The 17,220-nt window shown below is 47.6% G+C and overlaps 2 protein-coding genes across 2 annotated transcripts in view; both read left to right on the plus strand.

The window, feature by feature from the left end:
* The window catches only part of ikbkb (inhibitor of nuclear factor kappa B kinase subunit beta), a 100,857-nt gene extending 96,451 nt beyond the window's left edge, over window positions 1-4,406 (plus strand). The window contains exons 20-23 of the mRNA XM_052041249.1: window positions 543-690; window positions 2,058-2,179; window positions 3,080-3,179; window positions 3,556-4,406. Coding sequence (XP_051897209.1) covers window positions 543-690; window positions 2,058-2,179; window positions 3,080-3,179; window positions 3,556-3,588 — 403 coding nt within the window. The 3' untranslated portion in view covers window positions 3,589-4,406. The remainder of the gene's footprint in view (window positions 1-542; window positions 691-2,057; window positions 2,180-3,079; window positions 3,180-3,555) is intronic.
* Window positions 4,407-9,831: 5,425 nt separating this feature from the next.
* The window catches only part of polb (polymerase (DNA directed), beta), a 75,864-nt gene continuing 68,475 nt past the window's right edge, over window positions 9,832-17,220 (plus strand). Inside the window, exons 1-5 of the mRNA XM_052040728.1 lie at window positions 9,832-9,856; window positions 10,998-11,075; window positions 11,324-11,483; window positions 16,377-16,486; window positions 16,974-17,098. Of these exons, the coding sequence (XP_051896688.1) occupies window positions 9,832-9,856; window positions 10,998-11,075; window positions 11,324-11,483; window positions 16,377-16,486; window positions 16,974-17,098 (498 nt within the window). The remainder of the gene's footprint in view (window positions 9,857-10,997; window positions 11,076-11,323; window positions 11,484-16,376; window positions 16,487-16,973; window positions 17,099-17,220) is intronic.

Here is a 17,220-nt window from a genome sequence, read left to right on the forward strand (position 1 = left end):
CGCCCTCTGGCTGAAGAAATTCCTCCTCATCTCCGTTCTAAAGGGACGTCCCTTTATTCTGAGGCTGTGCCCTCGGATCCTAGACTCTCCCACTGATGGAAACATTGTCTCCACGTCCACTCTATCCAGGCCTTTCAGTATTTGGTGGGTATCAGTGAGGTCTGGATAGAATGGAGGGGTACAGACCATTTGCAGGGAGATGGCATTAGTTAGAATTGGCATCATGGTTGGCACAGACCTGGTGGGCCGAAGGGCCTGTTCCCGTGCTGTACAGTTGTATGACTAGCCGGATATCCCTAGCTGAGGGTGTATGCTGCGGGTGTGGTGCTGGGAGGCTGGCACTGACCTGTTGGGTAGGTGAGTGCCAGCCTGGGCCACGGATGGGCAGGGGTAAGGAATCCGCAGTGAGCTGGGGGTTAAGTCCTGTGGGAGCGCAGCTGGGAACAGGTGGAGCTGCTGTGCCCCGACCCGCGGCGAGGCAGGCGAGCGGGGACCGGCTGGGCCAGCTCCTGACCTCACGCTGTGCTCTCATCTCCCTGCAGCAAGACCCTGGCCTGCAAGCAGAAGGTAATCGACCTGCTGCCCAAGCTCGAGAGGGTCCTACAGCTGATGAACGAGGACGAGAAGCTGGTGATGAAGCTTCAGGAGAAACGGCAGAAGGAGCTCTGGCACCTGCTGAAAATTGCCTGCGTGAGTACCGTACCGGGCTGCAGTTATACTGCCTGCGTGAGTGCCGTACCGGGCTGCAGTTATACTGCCTGCGTGAGTGCCGTACCGGGCTGCAGTTATACTGCCTGCGTGAGTGCCGTGCCGGGCTGCAGTTATACTGCCTGCGTGAGTGCCGTACCGGGCTGCAGTTATACTGCCTGCGTGAGTGCCGTACCGGGCTGCAGTTATACTGCCTGCGTGAGTGCCGTACCGGGCTGCAGTTATACTGCCTGCGTGAGTGCCGTACCGGGCTGCAGTTATACTGCCTGCGTGAGTGCCGTACCGGGCTGCAGTTATACTGCCTGCGTGAGTGCCGTACCGGGCTGCAGTTATACTGCCTGCGTGAGTGCCGTACCGGGCTGCAGTTATACTGCCTGCGTGAGTGCCGTACCGGGCTGCAGTTATACTGCCTGCGTGAGTGCCGTACCGGGCTGCAGTTATACTGCCTGCGTGAGTGCCGTGCCGGGCTGCAGTTATACTGCCTGCGTGAGTGCCGTGCCGGGCTGCAGTTATACTGCCTGCGTGAGTGCCGTACCGGGCTGCAGTTATACTGCCTGCGTGAGTGCCGTACCGGGCTGCAGTTATACTGCCTGCGTGAGTGCCGTACCGGGCTGCAGTTATACTGCCTGCGTGAGTGCCGTACCGGGCTGCAGTTATACTGCCTGCGTGAGTGCCGTACCGGGCTGCAGTTATACTGCCTGCGTGAGTGCCGGACCGGGCTGCAGTTATACTGCCTGCGTGAGTGCCGGACCGGGCTGCAGTTATACTGCCTGCGTGAGTGCCGGACCGGGCTGCAGTTATACTGCCTGCGTGAGTGCCGGACCGGGCTGCAGTTATACTGCCTGCGTGAGTGCCGGACCGGGCTGCAGTTATACTGCCTGCGTGAGTGCCGGACCGGGCTGCAGTTATACTGCCTGCGTGAGTGCCGGACCGGGCTGCAGTTATACTGCCTGCGTGAGTGCCGGACCGGGCTGCAGTTATACTGCCTGCGTGAGTGCCGGACCGGGCTGCAGTTATACTGCCTGCGTGAGTGCCGGACCGGGCTGCAGTTATACTGCCTGCGTGAGTGCCGGACCGGGCTGCAGTTATACTGCCTGCGTGAGTGCCGGACCGGGCTGCAGTTATACTGCCTGCGTGAGTGCCGGACCGGGCTGCAGTTATACTGCCTGCGTGAGTGCCGGACCGGGCTGCAGTTATACTGCCTGCGTGAGTGCCGGACCGGGCTGCAGTTATACTGCCTGCGCGAGTGCCGAACCGCAGTTGCAAGGAACTGCTCCCGACTTGTTTTGGGACGGTGTCCACAGCGCACGGTCTAAGCCCAGCCTGAACCTCCTTTCTGCTCCTTCCAGAGTAAAGTCCGAGGCCCGGTCAGCGGAAGTCCTGAGAACATCAGTGCCAACCGCCTGTCTGCCCCCAGCCAGTCCATCTCCCCTCCACATGTCATCTCGAGCATGGAGAAGCCAAGAAATGGGTATGTTGACATAGAAGCACACTGAGGGTGTTCAGCACGTTGCCTCTGAGCTGCCCTTGCTCAATGAGCAGCAGATGTTCTTCAGCTTTGAGTATCTGTCCAACTCCCTTTAAAATTTATGTTGCGATCAGCATCCACCACCTTATCAGGTGATACGACCCTGGCTCTGAAAACCCTGAGTGAAAACATTTCTCTGCATCTCATCTCCGAAACATTTTGCTTGTAATTATCGTCTCTGCCTGTTGATCCACTTGGTGGGAAGAATAAATTCTCCATCTCTACCTCTCACCTGGAAAACCTCTTGCCTTTCTCTGTCCCCAGGAGAACAGTCCGAGCTGTTCCAACTTCTCCTTGTAGCTGGAGTCCCTCACCCTTGGTAACATCCAAGGAAACCACCAATGGACCCTTGCTCAGACCTGGTGCCCAGAGTTGTTGACCCTAATACTGCAGCTCATGCCTAACCAGTGATTATCAAGCTGCAACTTACTTTTCTGTCATATAAACAGTTTTCTAACCATGTTAAATTGAGCCTGGCCCCTCTTCCCATGCCTGTAACGTTACCCCTGGTGTTGTCCAAAGACCTAACCCATCTTTCATCCAATTGATTTCCCCAGGAACACCACCCATAAACACACGGTCAGTTTAAACTTACCGTTACCTCTCCTGACTCCACTACCTCTAAGTTACTGGAGTATCTGCCCTGCATATATAGAAATGTCCTCCAGCTAAATATTTGGAAAGTTGAAGCTAATCGTCTTCTGGCTTTCATAAGATGATTTTATATGTGGTCAGCCTACGGTTACCCACACTAAGTTAATAAACACTGGCATCAAACTGATGGTTGGGGTGGGAGCTGGATTCATAGGTTGTGGAAAAACATGTCCTTGTTCTTCCCTTCAGCGAGGAGTCGCTTGTGATGATCGAAGAAAGTCAGAACTACCGCAGTCAGCTTTTAAATGTCATGCAGGAGACAATTCAGGACCGGGAGAACTCCTTACAGGTGAGATTGGCTTCACAGAATTACTTATTTTTGTTTACTTTCAACATTTATCCTTGTTAAATTTTATTCTCTTCTGAGGGAACTGTACTCTGTATGTGACACATGCTGAACCTGCCCTTGTTGTGATTGATGGGACAGTGTAGAGAAAGTTTTGCTCTGAATCTAACCCCGCTCTCCCTGCACTGGGAGTGTTCACTGGCTTTGTGCAGGAAGACCTTCACCTAACCGTTGCTGGATTAGAGCTATAAATGTTTGATGTCCACACAAGGCACCTCGACTGAAAGCTATTCTTTTCCCTTAACGAGTTCAAAATTTACTGCAGAATATAATGAATAAAAGTGTTGGCTTTCCTCACACCTTTCATTCCTTGTTGCAGTCACTGGATTGGAGTTGGCTTTCCAGCCAGTGAGGAACAGGACAGTGGATATGGATGTCTTCGATCAGCTGTGAACATTCTGCAGAATAAGCCAGGCCTTTCAGTCGTCTGGGTGTGTGTTACATCAACAGCTCTCATTTTGGGAAGAAACCGCATGCTGTCACCCTGCTGGTAACCACTACCACCAAGCTGCTTCACAGATGACTATCCGGTCCGATGTTCCAATCCTTCCTTGCTCCCAGGATTAGGAAGGGACCAATCAGCTCCCAGGAACAATTCTGTCTACTTCTCAGTCTGCCCTCTTGGCCACGGTGTGCCTCTTGCAGTTTGGAGCAAGGGGTGCTCCATCTTGCGTTGGGTGGGGAGTAGGAACATGGAGCTACACAGGACTCGGCTTTTGAGGGAAGACTTCTGATTCAAGCTTATTTCTCATTCCATAGGAAGCTTGGTAATAAAATGCTTTGCTTGAACAGGTTCCAGGCATTGATGACTGTAACTGCGGCCAATTGGAGTAAGGCATGAAATCGATAATCTGCACAGAGCATGCTATTTTTAGAATAAATAAAATTCCTTTGTAAGTGCCTTATAAAAGTGGAGCCCCCATCCTATCTGTGTGGAACTTTGTAAATTTTCTGCTTTAATTAACCAGAGTCACCTCTTGCTTCTGCTGCTATCTGCCTGCAGGAGTACAGGTTTCTGAGGTGCTGGAGGCATTTGGATAACCTGCTGATGTAAAATTTGATCTGTTGTGGGGTCGTTATATAATTGAGGGTCAATGATTCAAGCTGACACCAATATGTTTAGGGGTAGTTAATTTTATTTGTCTACGGAAAATAAATGTTGACTAATTTTACAGCAGCAGTTATCGATACTGAAGTACACATGAGGTCATGATACTCATTAGCTGGGAAAATGGAACACCTTCCAGCAAAGTTCATCAGAGTCAAGGTCTCCGGGGCTATCCTGACTGAACTTGGCTAAGAATTTGCATCTTTCCCGAGAGACCGAAGAGAGGGTAAGTTTAAGCCCACACCGAACTCTGACGGTGTCAGAGACGTGGGTTCAATTCTAACCTCTGGTCCTGTCGGTGTGGAGTTTGCACGTTCTCGGTGTGACCCGGTGGCTTTCCCCCGGGTGCTCCGGTTTCCTCCCACATCCCAGAGACGTGCGGGTCGGTGGGTTAATTGGCCGCTGTAAATTGTCCCCAGTGTGTGGGTGAGTGGCAGGGGAATCGGGGGTGGGGGGAGGGAGGGAGGTTGGATGAGTGTGGATGGGTGCCTGATGCTCAGTGTGGATGTGATGGGCCAAAGGGCCTGTTCCTGTGCTGTGAGACTTCACAACAAAGAGCTTTGATTTTACTGTAATTTTTTACCAGTATTTCACGCTGACGTAGCTAAAGCGGTTTTCCCTCAGCCATCAGCTCGAGGTGGCCACGTTGACAACAATCAGTCTCCTCAGCTGCTGAAAGTATCACAAAAGCATTTGTCTACCTGTTACCATGGAGAATAGGGTGGTACTGGTTCCCTGTTGTCGCTGCTGATGGTTCAGCACTTCACACAGCCTCTCTGTTGGCCTTTTCTCTCCTGTGTACCTTTCAGCTCTCTTTCTCTACATAGTTTTGCACAGGCAACAGGTTGCACAGGGAGTTGGAAGCTCTGATACTTTCCCAGGGTACAGGTCTGTCCGAGGCTACCGAGGGTGTGTCAGTCTGTGACCCAATAGGAGTCAACCCGACTCGCCCACCTCACAGGAGCGCGAGCAGGGTTCCTCTCCTCTTTCCCTTTTGGTTGTAAATTCTTCTATCGTTGGTCCTACTTTGATCACCTGCTCAGCAGTATCAGTCATCGGACTTTGAGCCCAGTGTCGCACTAACTGATCCATTAGGTTAAATTAGGATAAGGTCCTCATGGGTGCTGGACGTGACTGGGTGTGCCTGAAGGTCAGGGGCTTGGTTAAGCCCAGGCTGCTGAGGAAGTGCTGTGCAGTAGAGGGTACTGATGTTCAGATGGGATGTTTAACGAGACCCTCTGAGTCCCCTGGGGTTGAGGGAAGCGATTCCAGGGCACCAACTGAAGAGTAGGAGATCCTGGCATCCTGGTGAACGTGTGTGGCTCAAATTACCCAGGGGACCTTGCCAAAGCCAAATTGGCTGCTACATTTTCCACATCACAACGGTTCAAAAGAACTCCCAAAGATGTGCTGGTAGGTTAATCGGTGACTGTAAATCCCCCTCCGTGCAGGTCAGTGGCAAAAGAATCAAAAAAAAACCTAGAAGAGCAAGTGCATAGTTCATTGAAAGTGGTGTCACATGTAGACAGGCTGGTGAAAAAGGCATTTAGCACGCTGGCTTTCATCAGTCAGGGCATTGAGCATAGGAGTCGGGACATTATGTTGCAGTTGTATAAGTCATTGGTGAAGCCACGCTTGGAGCACTGTGTACAGTTTTGGTCACCGTTTTATAGGAAAGACATGGTTAAACTGGAAAGAGTGCTGGAAAGATTCACGAGGATGTTGCCAGGACTCCAGGGCCTGAGTTACAGGGAGAGGTTGGCTAGGCTGGGTCTTTATTGCTTGGAACGTAGGAGAATGAGGGGCGACCTTATAGAAGTGTTTAAAGTTATGAGAGGCAGAGATAAGGTGGACGGTAACAGTCTTTTCCCCAGGGTAGGGGAGTCCAAACCTAGGCGGCATAGATTTAGAGTGCGAGGGGAAAGATTTAAAAGGGACCTGAGGGGGCAACATTTTCACGCAGAGGATGGTGAGTGTATGGAAGTGGTTGAGGCAGGTACAATAGTATCATTTAAGGAGCATTTAGATAGGCACATGGAGGGGAGGGGCCTGGAGGGATGTGGGCCGAATGTAGGAAATTGGGACTAGCTTGGTGGACAACGTGGTTGCGTAGACGATGGGCCTGTTTCTATGCTGCGTTGCTCTATGAGGCTGAGATACAACCCGTCAGGGTACCTTCTATAGCACATCTGTGGAAGTTCTGGAGAATCCTCGTGGAGGTGGTGAATCTTCGAGGACATCCCTCAGGACCCAATTGGGTAACGTCAACGTAGGTTCACGCTGTTGCAGAAATGTAGTCCACCTGGTGTCACACAAAACAGGCTGGTTTTAGGTAAGAGGCTGGTGGTTAGAAACCCCCAACTTCAAACCCATGGAAACTTATCAGCTTTGGTTATTCAGACACTATGAAACTTGTATCAGCAACAGTGTGAATTTAGGACGTCATCCCATTGCCTGACCCTCTGTTAATAGGTCTGAATAATAGTTGGAATTCCATGTGATGTGGGAGGGTTTGTCACCAGATTAATCACCTCTGTGCTCCCGGCAATGTTCATTAGAAATGTTCATCCTTGCCGTCCTGTTCCAGCTGAAACACAAGCAGAATCTTTGTTGGGGGAGAAAAGGCAAAGTGTCACTGATACTCAACCGAGTTACCAATATTGGAATCCTAAAGTGAAAGCGGAAAACATTGGAACTGCACAGTAGATCAGGTAGCCTCTACAGAGAGGAATATGAAACTAAAAAATATCAAGGATTAGGCCCTTGAACATGCTTCAGAATTGAATAAGGTCACTCCTGATCCTCCACCTCAAGTAAATATTTCTGCTTGGTCATCATGTTCCTTGACACAAAAAATGCCTACCTATCTCACTCTTGAATGTAATGAGTGATGAGCATCAACGACCCTCTGTGACGTAGAATTCTATGCACTTGCAAACCTCCGAGTAAAGGAATCTCCCCTCATCTTAGTCCTTAAGTGGCCTTGTGTCCTGTGACTGTCCCCCTGAGTTAGAGTTGCAAGCTAGAGGAGAAAGCTCTTAAGTGTCTACCTATCAAGCCCTCTCTGAATCTTGCCTGTCTCAATAAGATCATCTCATTTTTTGAACTTCCATCTTATTTAACACTTCCTCAAGAGACAACCTCATTGGCCCAGGACTCTCCGCTGCACTATCTGCATGTCAGGTATACTATTCCTTGCTGCAGAGTCCAAAACTGCAGCAAGTGTGGGCTCATCAAAGCCCTGTACAGCCATAGCAGAACTCCTGCTGGCCTTTATTGTTAAAGAGGTTATAAGAGTACATGTCACTTACCTTCCTATAGTTGCTGTGCTCCGTGGAAAGAATGGTTTAGCTTGATGACTTTACCTCAATCAAACAGCCCCCTCCACAAGATCTTTACGACCAATAAATGAAAGAATTGCAGAGAATAAATAAAGGAACACTTTCATTTTTGACACCACTATGAATTTTAGGTGGCGGTGAATGGAAGGATTAATTTTTATTTCCTGGTGAATCCGGTACAGTTTTGGAAGGTTGTTAATCTTACCTCTTAAATGTTTTCTTTACATAGAAACAGTTTGAAACAACATAAAAGAACTTATTTAATAGCTTGAACAAACATATTTAGGGTTACGAGCAGTGATTTTGTTCACATTTATCTTTATTACAAATTCAGTGACCGTTACTGCTCTTTGTTGACATGCCAAATGAACCTTGGAGTATTTTTCAGAGGTGACGAATGGATGGGGATTGTCAATGGGTGTTATTTATATGGATTTCCAGGAGGCATTTGGTAATATGTTATAAGGGATTGTAGACAAGCTGATGAGACTGAAAGCACATTATTGAGCTGATGAAACTGTCTGGCCGGAGGCAGAGTAGGGATACCAGGCAGGTACTCTAGTTCGTGAGGTGTGACTTAATGGTGTTCCATGGGACACCAACCATTCACTATTTATAAGTGATGTGGATGACAGGTTAGAAAGCCAGTCTTCCAAGTTTTCTGATGTCACAAAGGCAAGTGGGATTGGAAGCAGTGTAATGTGAAGGATTAAATTAAGAAGATATTAGTAAATTTAAACCACTGGGAGAACAGTGGGAGAAGATATCTGAGATCATCCACTTTGGACCCAGAATGGAAAGAGCATCCAAATGGTGAAATGCCCGAAGCAATGGAGGATCAGAAAGGATGGGATCCATGTACAGGAGCAGAGAATAATTATAAAGGCTGGATGGGTAAGGTACAAAAGGATAGAAGTTGTACAAAGTCTTGGTTCGATTCTGCCTAGAGAAAAGTGAGGACTGGGGCATACATCTGGCGTAATTTACCTTTTGTCCAGGTGCCGTTATGAGGAGAGATTGCACGTAATGGCTTTGTCATTTCTTTAATTTAAAAGATGATTTGACTGAAGTTGTTAGGTAGTAATGGAAATTAGTAGGTCAGATAAAAATTATTTTCACTGGTTGGGGATATCCAGGATCATCGAACATTGAATAAAAAATAACACCAGTCCTTTCAGGAATGGTTAGACAACACCCCTACATGCATGGAATGGTGGAAATATCCTTTGTATGTAGAGATGTTGCCCAAGCGCACCTGAAAACAAATATCCTTCCACATCTGACAATTGACGTTGTCAGCTGTTAATTTTAAATGTCAGATTGAAAGATTTTTTTCTCTCACTGGATTTGAGAAAAAATGTGGGTGTGTGAAGTTGGGACCCACTTCACTGAACAGACTTCAGGGGCTATATCCCCCACTCCATGCCCTTATGTTGAGGTATGATTCTGAGCATAGAAATAATCGTTAACCACTTTATAAGGCCCAGGTCGCTAACATTCACTGTTGCCATGGCCCAAGTGCTGGTGGTCACAGATATAAATCCAAACAAACTATTTTAATTTGTTAGGAATCATTAAATGGAGAGTGGGAAAGATGTACGTCGGATTACTGGGAATTGTAACAAGCTGCAAGAAACTGTGGTGAAAGTGGTGTTTGCATCTTTTAGATGAATACTTGGGAGGTGGGGGTGAAGCGCAGGGGGATCACCTCCTGCCAAGTTTTTGTTTGCAGTGACCTGAGCAACCAGTGTCATTAAACCAGGTTATCTGGTTATTATCACATCACGGTGAGAGGGTTCCCTGTGCAAAGTTACTTGTGTTCCAACAGTGTCGGAAATACAAAATACTTCAATACAGTAAAGCACTGTCGGACATCCCAAGGTGGCAAAGTGCTTAAAAAAAAGCAATCTTGTTCCTTTCAGTACTGTTGAGATGATGGTTCTGCATGCCTAGTTTTGAAGAAGAGTCTCTGACTCTACAGAGTTCAAGTTTATTGTCGTGGGCAAACACCCCAGGGTATAAATGCCATGAAAATCAGAATCAGGTTTATTATCACCGACATATGTCATGAAATGTGTTGTCTTGCGGCAGCCGTACAGTGCAAGACATAAAAATTACTATAAATTACAAAACTAAATAATGCAGAATGGACTTCCTGCAGCAGCAGCACGGTACGTTACAAACATGACCAAAAGATGTCAACATAAATTTAAATTAACAAATGATTCGTAACTCACACAACAAAATGAATGTAATGACACCAGTGCAAGTTCAGAATCAGCTTTATTATCACTGACTTATATGAAGTGAAACTTGTCGTTTTGCGGCAGCAGTACTGTGCAAGACGTAAAATTACTACAAAACAAATAAATGTGCAAAAATAAATGAGCGCAAAAAAAACGGAATAATGAGGAAGTATTCATGGGTTCATTCAGAAATCTGATGGCAGAGGGGAAGAAGCTGTTCCTGAATCGTTGAGTGTGGGTCTTCAGGCTCCTGTACCTCCTCCCCGATGGCAGTAACGAGAAGAGGGCATGTCGGATGGTGGGGGTCCTTAGTGATGGATGCCGCCTTCTTGAGGCACCGCCTCTTGAAGATGGTCTCGATGGCGGGGAGGGTTGTGCCTGTGATGGAACTGGCTGAGTCTACAACCCTCTGCAGCCTCTTGTGATCCTGTGCATTGGAGCCTCCATACCAGGCGGTGATGAAGGATGTGAAGTTGAGAGAGAGAAAAAATATAGCCCAAGGCAGTGTTGGGGTTTTCACGTGGGTTCAAGAATCTGACGGCAGTGGGGAAGAAGCTGTTGTTGAACCTTGAGGTGTGGGTCTTCAGGCTCCTGTACCTTCTGCCTAATGGCAGCATCGAGGAGAGGGCACAGCCCAGATGGTGGGGTTCCTGGTTATGGATGGCGCCTTCCTGAGACACCACCTCGTTGTAGACCCTGGAGTGGTGCAGTCACTGAGTGTGGGGTTTGCCATGAGACTCGGGTCATCCCCCACTTGGTCCCTGCAAACTCTGGAGCCCTGTGGATGGAGGCCTGGTGGGGCGGATTGCACCCTGCAGGGCTCTGGGCAAATCTCCTGCCCCCTCGTACCGAGGTCTGCCACGCTTTGTTGCTATGGCCGGGAATCATCCTGTTCTCAGTTGCCATGGTCTGAAATGCTCGTGTTCCTTGTTGCCATGGTCTATGGAATGCACAGGTTCCCTGTTGCTGTGGTCCCTGGAATGCATGGGTTCCCTGTTGCTAGGGTCTGGAATGCATGGGTTCCCTGTTGCCATGGTCCCCAAATGCTTGTGTTCCCTGTTGCTAGGGCACCCTGATTCACGTGGGTTCATGGAGTGGCTGCTGAAGGTGTGTGTCCTGCTCCTGGGCTCTTGCTCCCTCAGCGGTGAGTACAAGAGACTTTGCGTCCCAGCTGCTGAAAGGCTACAAGAAGCCTGAAAGGAACTGCCTGTGGGGTTGAAGCCCTATTTTAAATGGCTCCTGATGAGGGCATTCCTTTCTTCAAACCTGGCCCTGAAGCAGATACTTTTTAATGAGACCTAGACTGCAGGAGTCATAAAGGGACTGTTCCCTTTCACTGTGGAGAGACGCTGCCTCATCTGTTGCTCTGTATCTTTCCCCATCTGTGTGCAGGTGACACCGATGATTACGCCGGGCGAATGGGAAGCATTGCACACATGATGCGTTGCTTAGGCCGGGACAATTTTAAATTTGACTTCGTTCCATACGGTTGCCACTGCAGGCACAAGAAAAGAAAATTTGTGGTCGGAAGGCCTGTGGATTTTATCGATTGGTAGGTGTGTAACTCCGGGTGCTAGGCACTGTGGAAAGAAGTGACAAGCTCTCATTAACACAGCATCTTCCACACCCAAGGACATTCCAAAGTGCTTCCTTGCCAAATTTTATCTTCTAAATGCAGCAACTGCTGTAGATTAGTCTAAGCAGGCACTGTAGTGTAGCGGTTAGCGTAACGCTATTACAGCGCCAGCGACCCGGGTTCAATTCCAGCCGCTATCTGTAAGGAGTTTGTACGTTCTCCCCGTGTCTGCGTGGGTTTCCTCCGGGTGCTCCGGTTTCTTCCCACATTCCAAAGACGTACGGGTTAGGAAGTTGTGGGCATGCTACGTTGGTGCCAGAAGAGTGGCGACACTTGCGGGCTGCCCCCAGAACACTATACGCAAGAGATGCATTTCACTGTGTGTTTCGATGTACATGTGAACAATAAAGACATAAAAATGGATAAATTACAAAAATAAATAAATAGAGAGATTAACGAGGTAGTGTTCATGGGTTCACGGACCATTCAGAAATCTGATGGCGGAGGGGAAGAAGCTGTTCCTGAATCATTGAGTTTGGGTCTTCAGGCTCCTGTACCTCCTCCCCGATGGCAGTAACGAGAAGAGGGCATGTCCCGGGTGGTGAGGGTCCTTAGTGATGGATGCCGCCTGCATGAGGCAATTCCCTGCCTGTTCATGTGTCTAAGTACCTCTTAAATATTCCTTATGACAGCAAAGGAGCCCATTCAGCCCATCAAGTCTATGCCAATTATAGAGTCATTGAGTAATACAGCTTGGAAACAGGCCCTTCGGCCGAACTTGTCCATGTTTACCAAAATACCCATCTGAGCTGGTCCATTTGTATGTGTTTGACCCACATCTCTATAAACTTTTTCTGTCCATATACCTGTCCAATTGGCTTTTAAATGTTGTAATTGTCCTCACCCCTACCACTTCCTCCAGCAGCTCGTTCTATATACCCACTGCCCTCTGTGAGGAAGAAATTGCCCCTTTTAAATCTTTCCCCTCTCACCCTAAACCCTCCTACCCTGAGAAAAAGCCTGTGGCTATTCACCTCATCTAGGCTCCTCATGATTTTATAAATCTCGGTAAGGTCACCCTTCAGCCTCCTATTGTCCAAGGAAAAAAGTCTGAGCCTCTCATAAGCAAACCCTGGTAACATCCTCATAAATCTGTTTTGCACCCCCTCTCGTTTAATGGCATCTTTCCTGTAGCAGGGCGACCAGAACTGTGGCCAGCACTCCACATGTGGCCTTACCAACACCTAGTGCAGCTGTAAAATGACATCCCAACTCCTGTATTTACTGAGATTATAGAATTTGAGATTATCCAAAACCAAAGACCTTGTATTTAGTCTTTGCACAACTACCTGTGCTGACTTTTACTGGCTCCTGGTTCATAAGTGTTTTGATATTAAAATATTCACCCTTGTTTCCAAATCTCTTCATGACCCTGCCCTTCCTGTCCCTCAACCTTCTCTGGGATATCAGTGCTCCTCCAGTGCCAGCCTCTTCAGCATCCTTGAATTTTCATTGGTCCACACCAGTGGCCAGGCCTTCAGCTGGCAAGACCTCACGGTCTGGAATTTCTCCCTTAAACCTCGTCACCTCTCTACCAACCTTCCCACCTTTACGATTTCTCCTTGACCTACTGCTTGACTGAGTGCCTCCTCTCAAACCTCTTAAGGTGACACAATGGCACATTTTGTTACCGCTGCATGAACCTCAGAACTTTTCACTGGTTGTTGTATTTCACTATATAAATACAAGATGCTGTTGTTGTTAAACCTATGAGCTCATAAGTCAGAGGTACAAGTGCTTGCCTGATGGGACTGAACTGACTAGGGGTAGGGTATATGTTCCGATGGTGGGGGATGAACTAGGGGGTCATGGTCTTCGGATACAAGGAAAGCCATTTAGGATTGAGATGAGGAGGAATTTCTCTTCTTAGATGGTGGTGAATCAGTGGAATTCTCTACCACAGAGGGCAGTTGAGGGCAACTCATTGAATCTATTGAAGGAGTTACATATGGTTGTAAATGTTAAGGAGATATGGGGAGAAGACTAGAACAAGATCAGCCATGATCAGATGGAATGTGGAAGCCACCTTGAAGTGTGAACTCCCTACTCCTATTCTCCATGTTTCTACGTTATTCAGTGAGACAAAAGAATTCATAAAGTACATAAGAGAAAATTGGCAGATAAAAGCTGGCTAATCCATCGAGCCTGACTACGCCAGCACTGTATAACTTCTGTTAACCGCCATTGCATCTCCCATCACCAGCACGTGCAGCCAGCTCACCTACTGGGAACTCTTATCACAGAAATCCAAAACCTCAGGTCAATTTTTAAAAAATTATAGAGAAATTAGGAAGAATACTAATTAATTAGGGGGATGAGAACTGATCGTCCTTATTCTCATTGACATGGTACCTAAAGGATTGTTTATCAAGGCTTAAAAGTCCCCAAAAAGAGGGAAACATGTTGATAGAAATGTTGGGAGGACTTTTTAAATCTCTGTGCCTAAGGTGATGGACACTGCAGCAAGCCTGGGAAAGGCTGGAGGAAACTCAGTGTAAAGCAGGAGGTCAGGATTAGGATAAATCACACCAAGGCTTTAATGGCTGCAGACTGAAGGAAACCAGCGGGTGTTTGGAGTTCTAGGTGTAGGACTTGGAAGGAAACGAGATCTGAACTCCTGCTTTACTAATGTCATTAGTAACTTTGCACAATTTTGGAAAAATGCGATCGTGGTACTGTGATATCAACAGACTGGCCAATCATAGGTCTGCAGTCGGAGGAAGCCGTTGGGAAGTATGCCGAGGCTCGGATATGCTTTCACCCTTAAAGTAGGAAGTGAAGGTCTGTCCAAGTGAAGTAAAATTTACTCATTGTGTAGAAGTGAAGTATGGAGTGTCTCACTAGTAACTTTCTTTTAACACAAGTTAGTCTATTATTATCACAGTTACTGAGATACAGTGAAAAGCTTTTGTCTGCCATCCAGACGGATCATTCCATACATCAGTACATCGAGGTAGTACAAAAGGGAAACAATAACAGGATGCAGGATAGAGTGTTATAGTTACAGAGGAATTCTCAACGTTCCAGCCTGCTCCCTGCCACCCCAATCTCCATTGTAAACTTCCTTCCATCCTGCCCCACCCACCCTGATCCCCAGGTCCACGTCCCCAGTGAGGACGCACTGTGTTTAACATGTTTCCAGGAATTTTCAGTCCTACTTGGCTGTGCCGTGGAATGATTCTGGAGTGGGGAGAGGCTGTTAGGTTTTTTCGTCTTTCCCCTCTTTACAGGTCTACAGCGGATGCCATCTCCCTGGCCCTACACTCAGCTCTGGAGAATCTGGACAGTAAAGACACCTACGTTAGACTATTGTTCATTGACTACAGCTCTGCCTTCAATACAATAATCCCAAGCAAGCTTGTCACCTAACTCCGAGACCTAGGACTCAACACCTCCCTCTGTAACTAGATCCTTGACTTTCTAACAAACAGACCGCAATCAGTGAGGACAGGCAGCAATAGCTCCGGCACGATTATTCTCAACACTGGTGCCCCACAAGGCTGCGTCCTCAGCCCTCTACTCTACTCCCTATACACTCACGACTGTTTGGCCAGATTCTGCTCTAACTCTAGCTACAAGTTTGCAGATGATACCACCGTTGTAGGCCGTATCTCCAACAGCGATGAGTCGGAGTACAGGAAGGAGATAGAGAGCCTAGTGGGATGGTGTCATGACAACAACCTTTCTCTCAATGTCAACAGAACAAAAGAGCTGGTCATCAACTTCGGTAAAGGGAGCGGTGTACATGTACCTGTCTACATCAATGGTGCTGAGGTCGAGAGGGTTGAGAGCTTCAAGTTCCTGGGTGTGAACATCACCAACAGCCTGTCCTGGTCAAATCACGTAGATTCCACGGCCAAGAAAGCTCACCAGCGCCTCTACTTCCTCAGGAGGCTAAAGAAATTTGGTCTGTCCCCTTTGACTCTCACCAACTTTTACCGATGCGCCATTGAAAGCATCCTAGCTGGATACATCATGGCTTGGTACGGCAACTGCTCTGCCCAGGACCGCAAGAAGCTGCAGAGAGTTGTGGACACAGCCCAGCGAATCACAGACACCAGCCTCCCCTCCTTAGACTCTGTCTTTACCTCTCGTTGTCTTGGTGAAGCAGCCAGCATAATCAAAGACCCCACCCACCTGGGACATTCTCTCTTCTCTCCTCTTCCATCAGGTAGAAGATACAGGAGCCTGAGGGCGCGTACCACCAGACTTAAGGACAGCTTCTACCCCACTGTGATAAGACTATTGAACAGTTCCCTTATACGATGAGATGGACTCTGACCTCACGATCTACCTTGTCGTGACCTTGCACCTAATTGCACTGTACTTTCTCTGTAGCTGTGACACTTTACTCTGTACTGTTATTGGTTTTACCTGTACTACATCAATGCACTTTGTACTAATTCAATGTAACTGCACTGTGTAATGAATTGACCTGTACGATTGGTTTGTAATACAAGCTTTTCACTGTACCTCGGTACAAGTGACAATAATAAACCAATACCAATACCTTGACCGATTTAGGATGTCCTCCAATCACATCATGGGATTCCCTGGTTTGTGAGGCTCAATGGAAGAACCTGATAAGTCAGATTGCATTGTTTGTTCCCGACGTTTCTCACTCTCCTCTGCCACTTCATCGAAACCAAATACCTGATGCCTAACTATTGTAAGTGAAACCTGTCATTCAACCATCTGATAGTGTTTAGCTATACTGATGTTTGGTGTCCCAGTATAAAATCATTTTTCCTTATCATTCCTGCATTGTGACAGTTTCCTGAGCGAACGTCACTGTTTATTTCTTTCAAGGTGCTGCCTTCAGCATGAGTGCTGTTACAAGACACAGATTGGAGAAGGCTGCAACCCAATGACTGACTACAGTTGGAACTGCATTGACGGGAGTGTACACTGTCCTTCAAGTAAGATTCATTTGACCTGCATTTATTTACATTCAATGTAAGCCTGCAGAAGGAGGAGCCTTTGGGTCCCCAGAAATTTTCTCAGAAGTAACGCCTAAAACAAGAGGACAGGACAGTCCGCCCTCTCACACTGCAGTCCCATGATGTTTTCCTGCGGGTATTGACCCAGTCCCATTTGCAAGCAGGATGCTTTACAGCCAATGAAGTAGTGTGGAGGTGCAGTCACCGTTGTCTCCCACATCCCAAAGATGTGTTGGTTCTTGGGATAACTGTAAATTACCCTGGTGTAGATGGGTGATGGGAGAATCGGGAGGAGTTGATGGGCATGTGAGAGAGAATAGTTCACAGGGAAATGTGAGGGAATAGGATCGTTGGGATTGCCCTGTGAGTGGGCCAAATGACCGACTGTGTTGGAAGAGAATACGGGAATTCCATCCTTTGGAATGGAACCTTCTGATTGATTGTTTTTTCCTTACTTCCCATTCAGGACCAAAGAAAAACTTGTGCCTCATATCCAGGTGCAAGTGTGACTACCATCTGGCATTATGTCTGCTTCCATTTCCAATCTGGGAGAGGTACAAGAACCACCCACTGAAGAGCTGTTCCAAAGACGTCCAGTGTTTTTTTCCCAGCTAAAAGAGAGTGGAAGCAAAATAAATGTTTTTCAAAACTGTATGCCCATGTGTTTTCTGGGTCTGTGCTCTGTCTAGATGTTCAGAGTGAAAATCTGAAGA

The sequence above is a fragment of the Pristis pectinata genome, chromosome 29 (assembly GCF_009764475.1).
Source record: "Pristis pectinata isolate sPriPec2 chromosome 29, sPriPec2.1.pri, whole genome shotgun sequence".
In the NCBI taxonomy this organism is placed as follows: Eukaryota; Metazoa; Chordata; class Chondrichthyes; order Rhinopristiformes; family Pristidae; genus Pristis; species Pristis pectinata.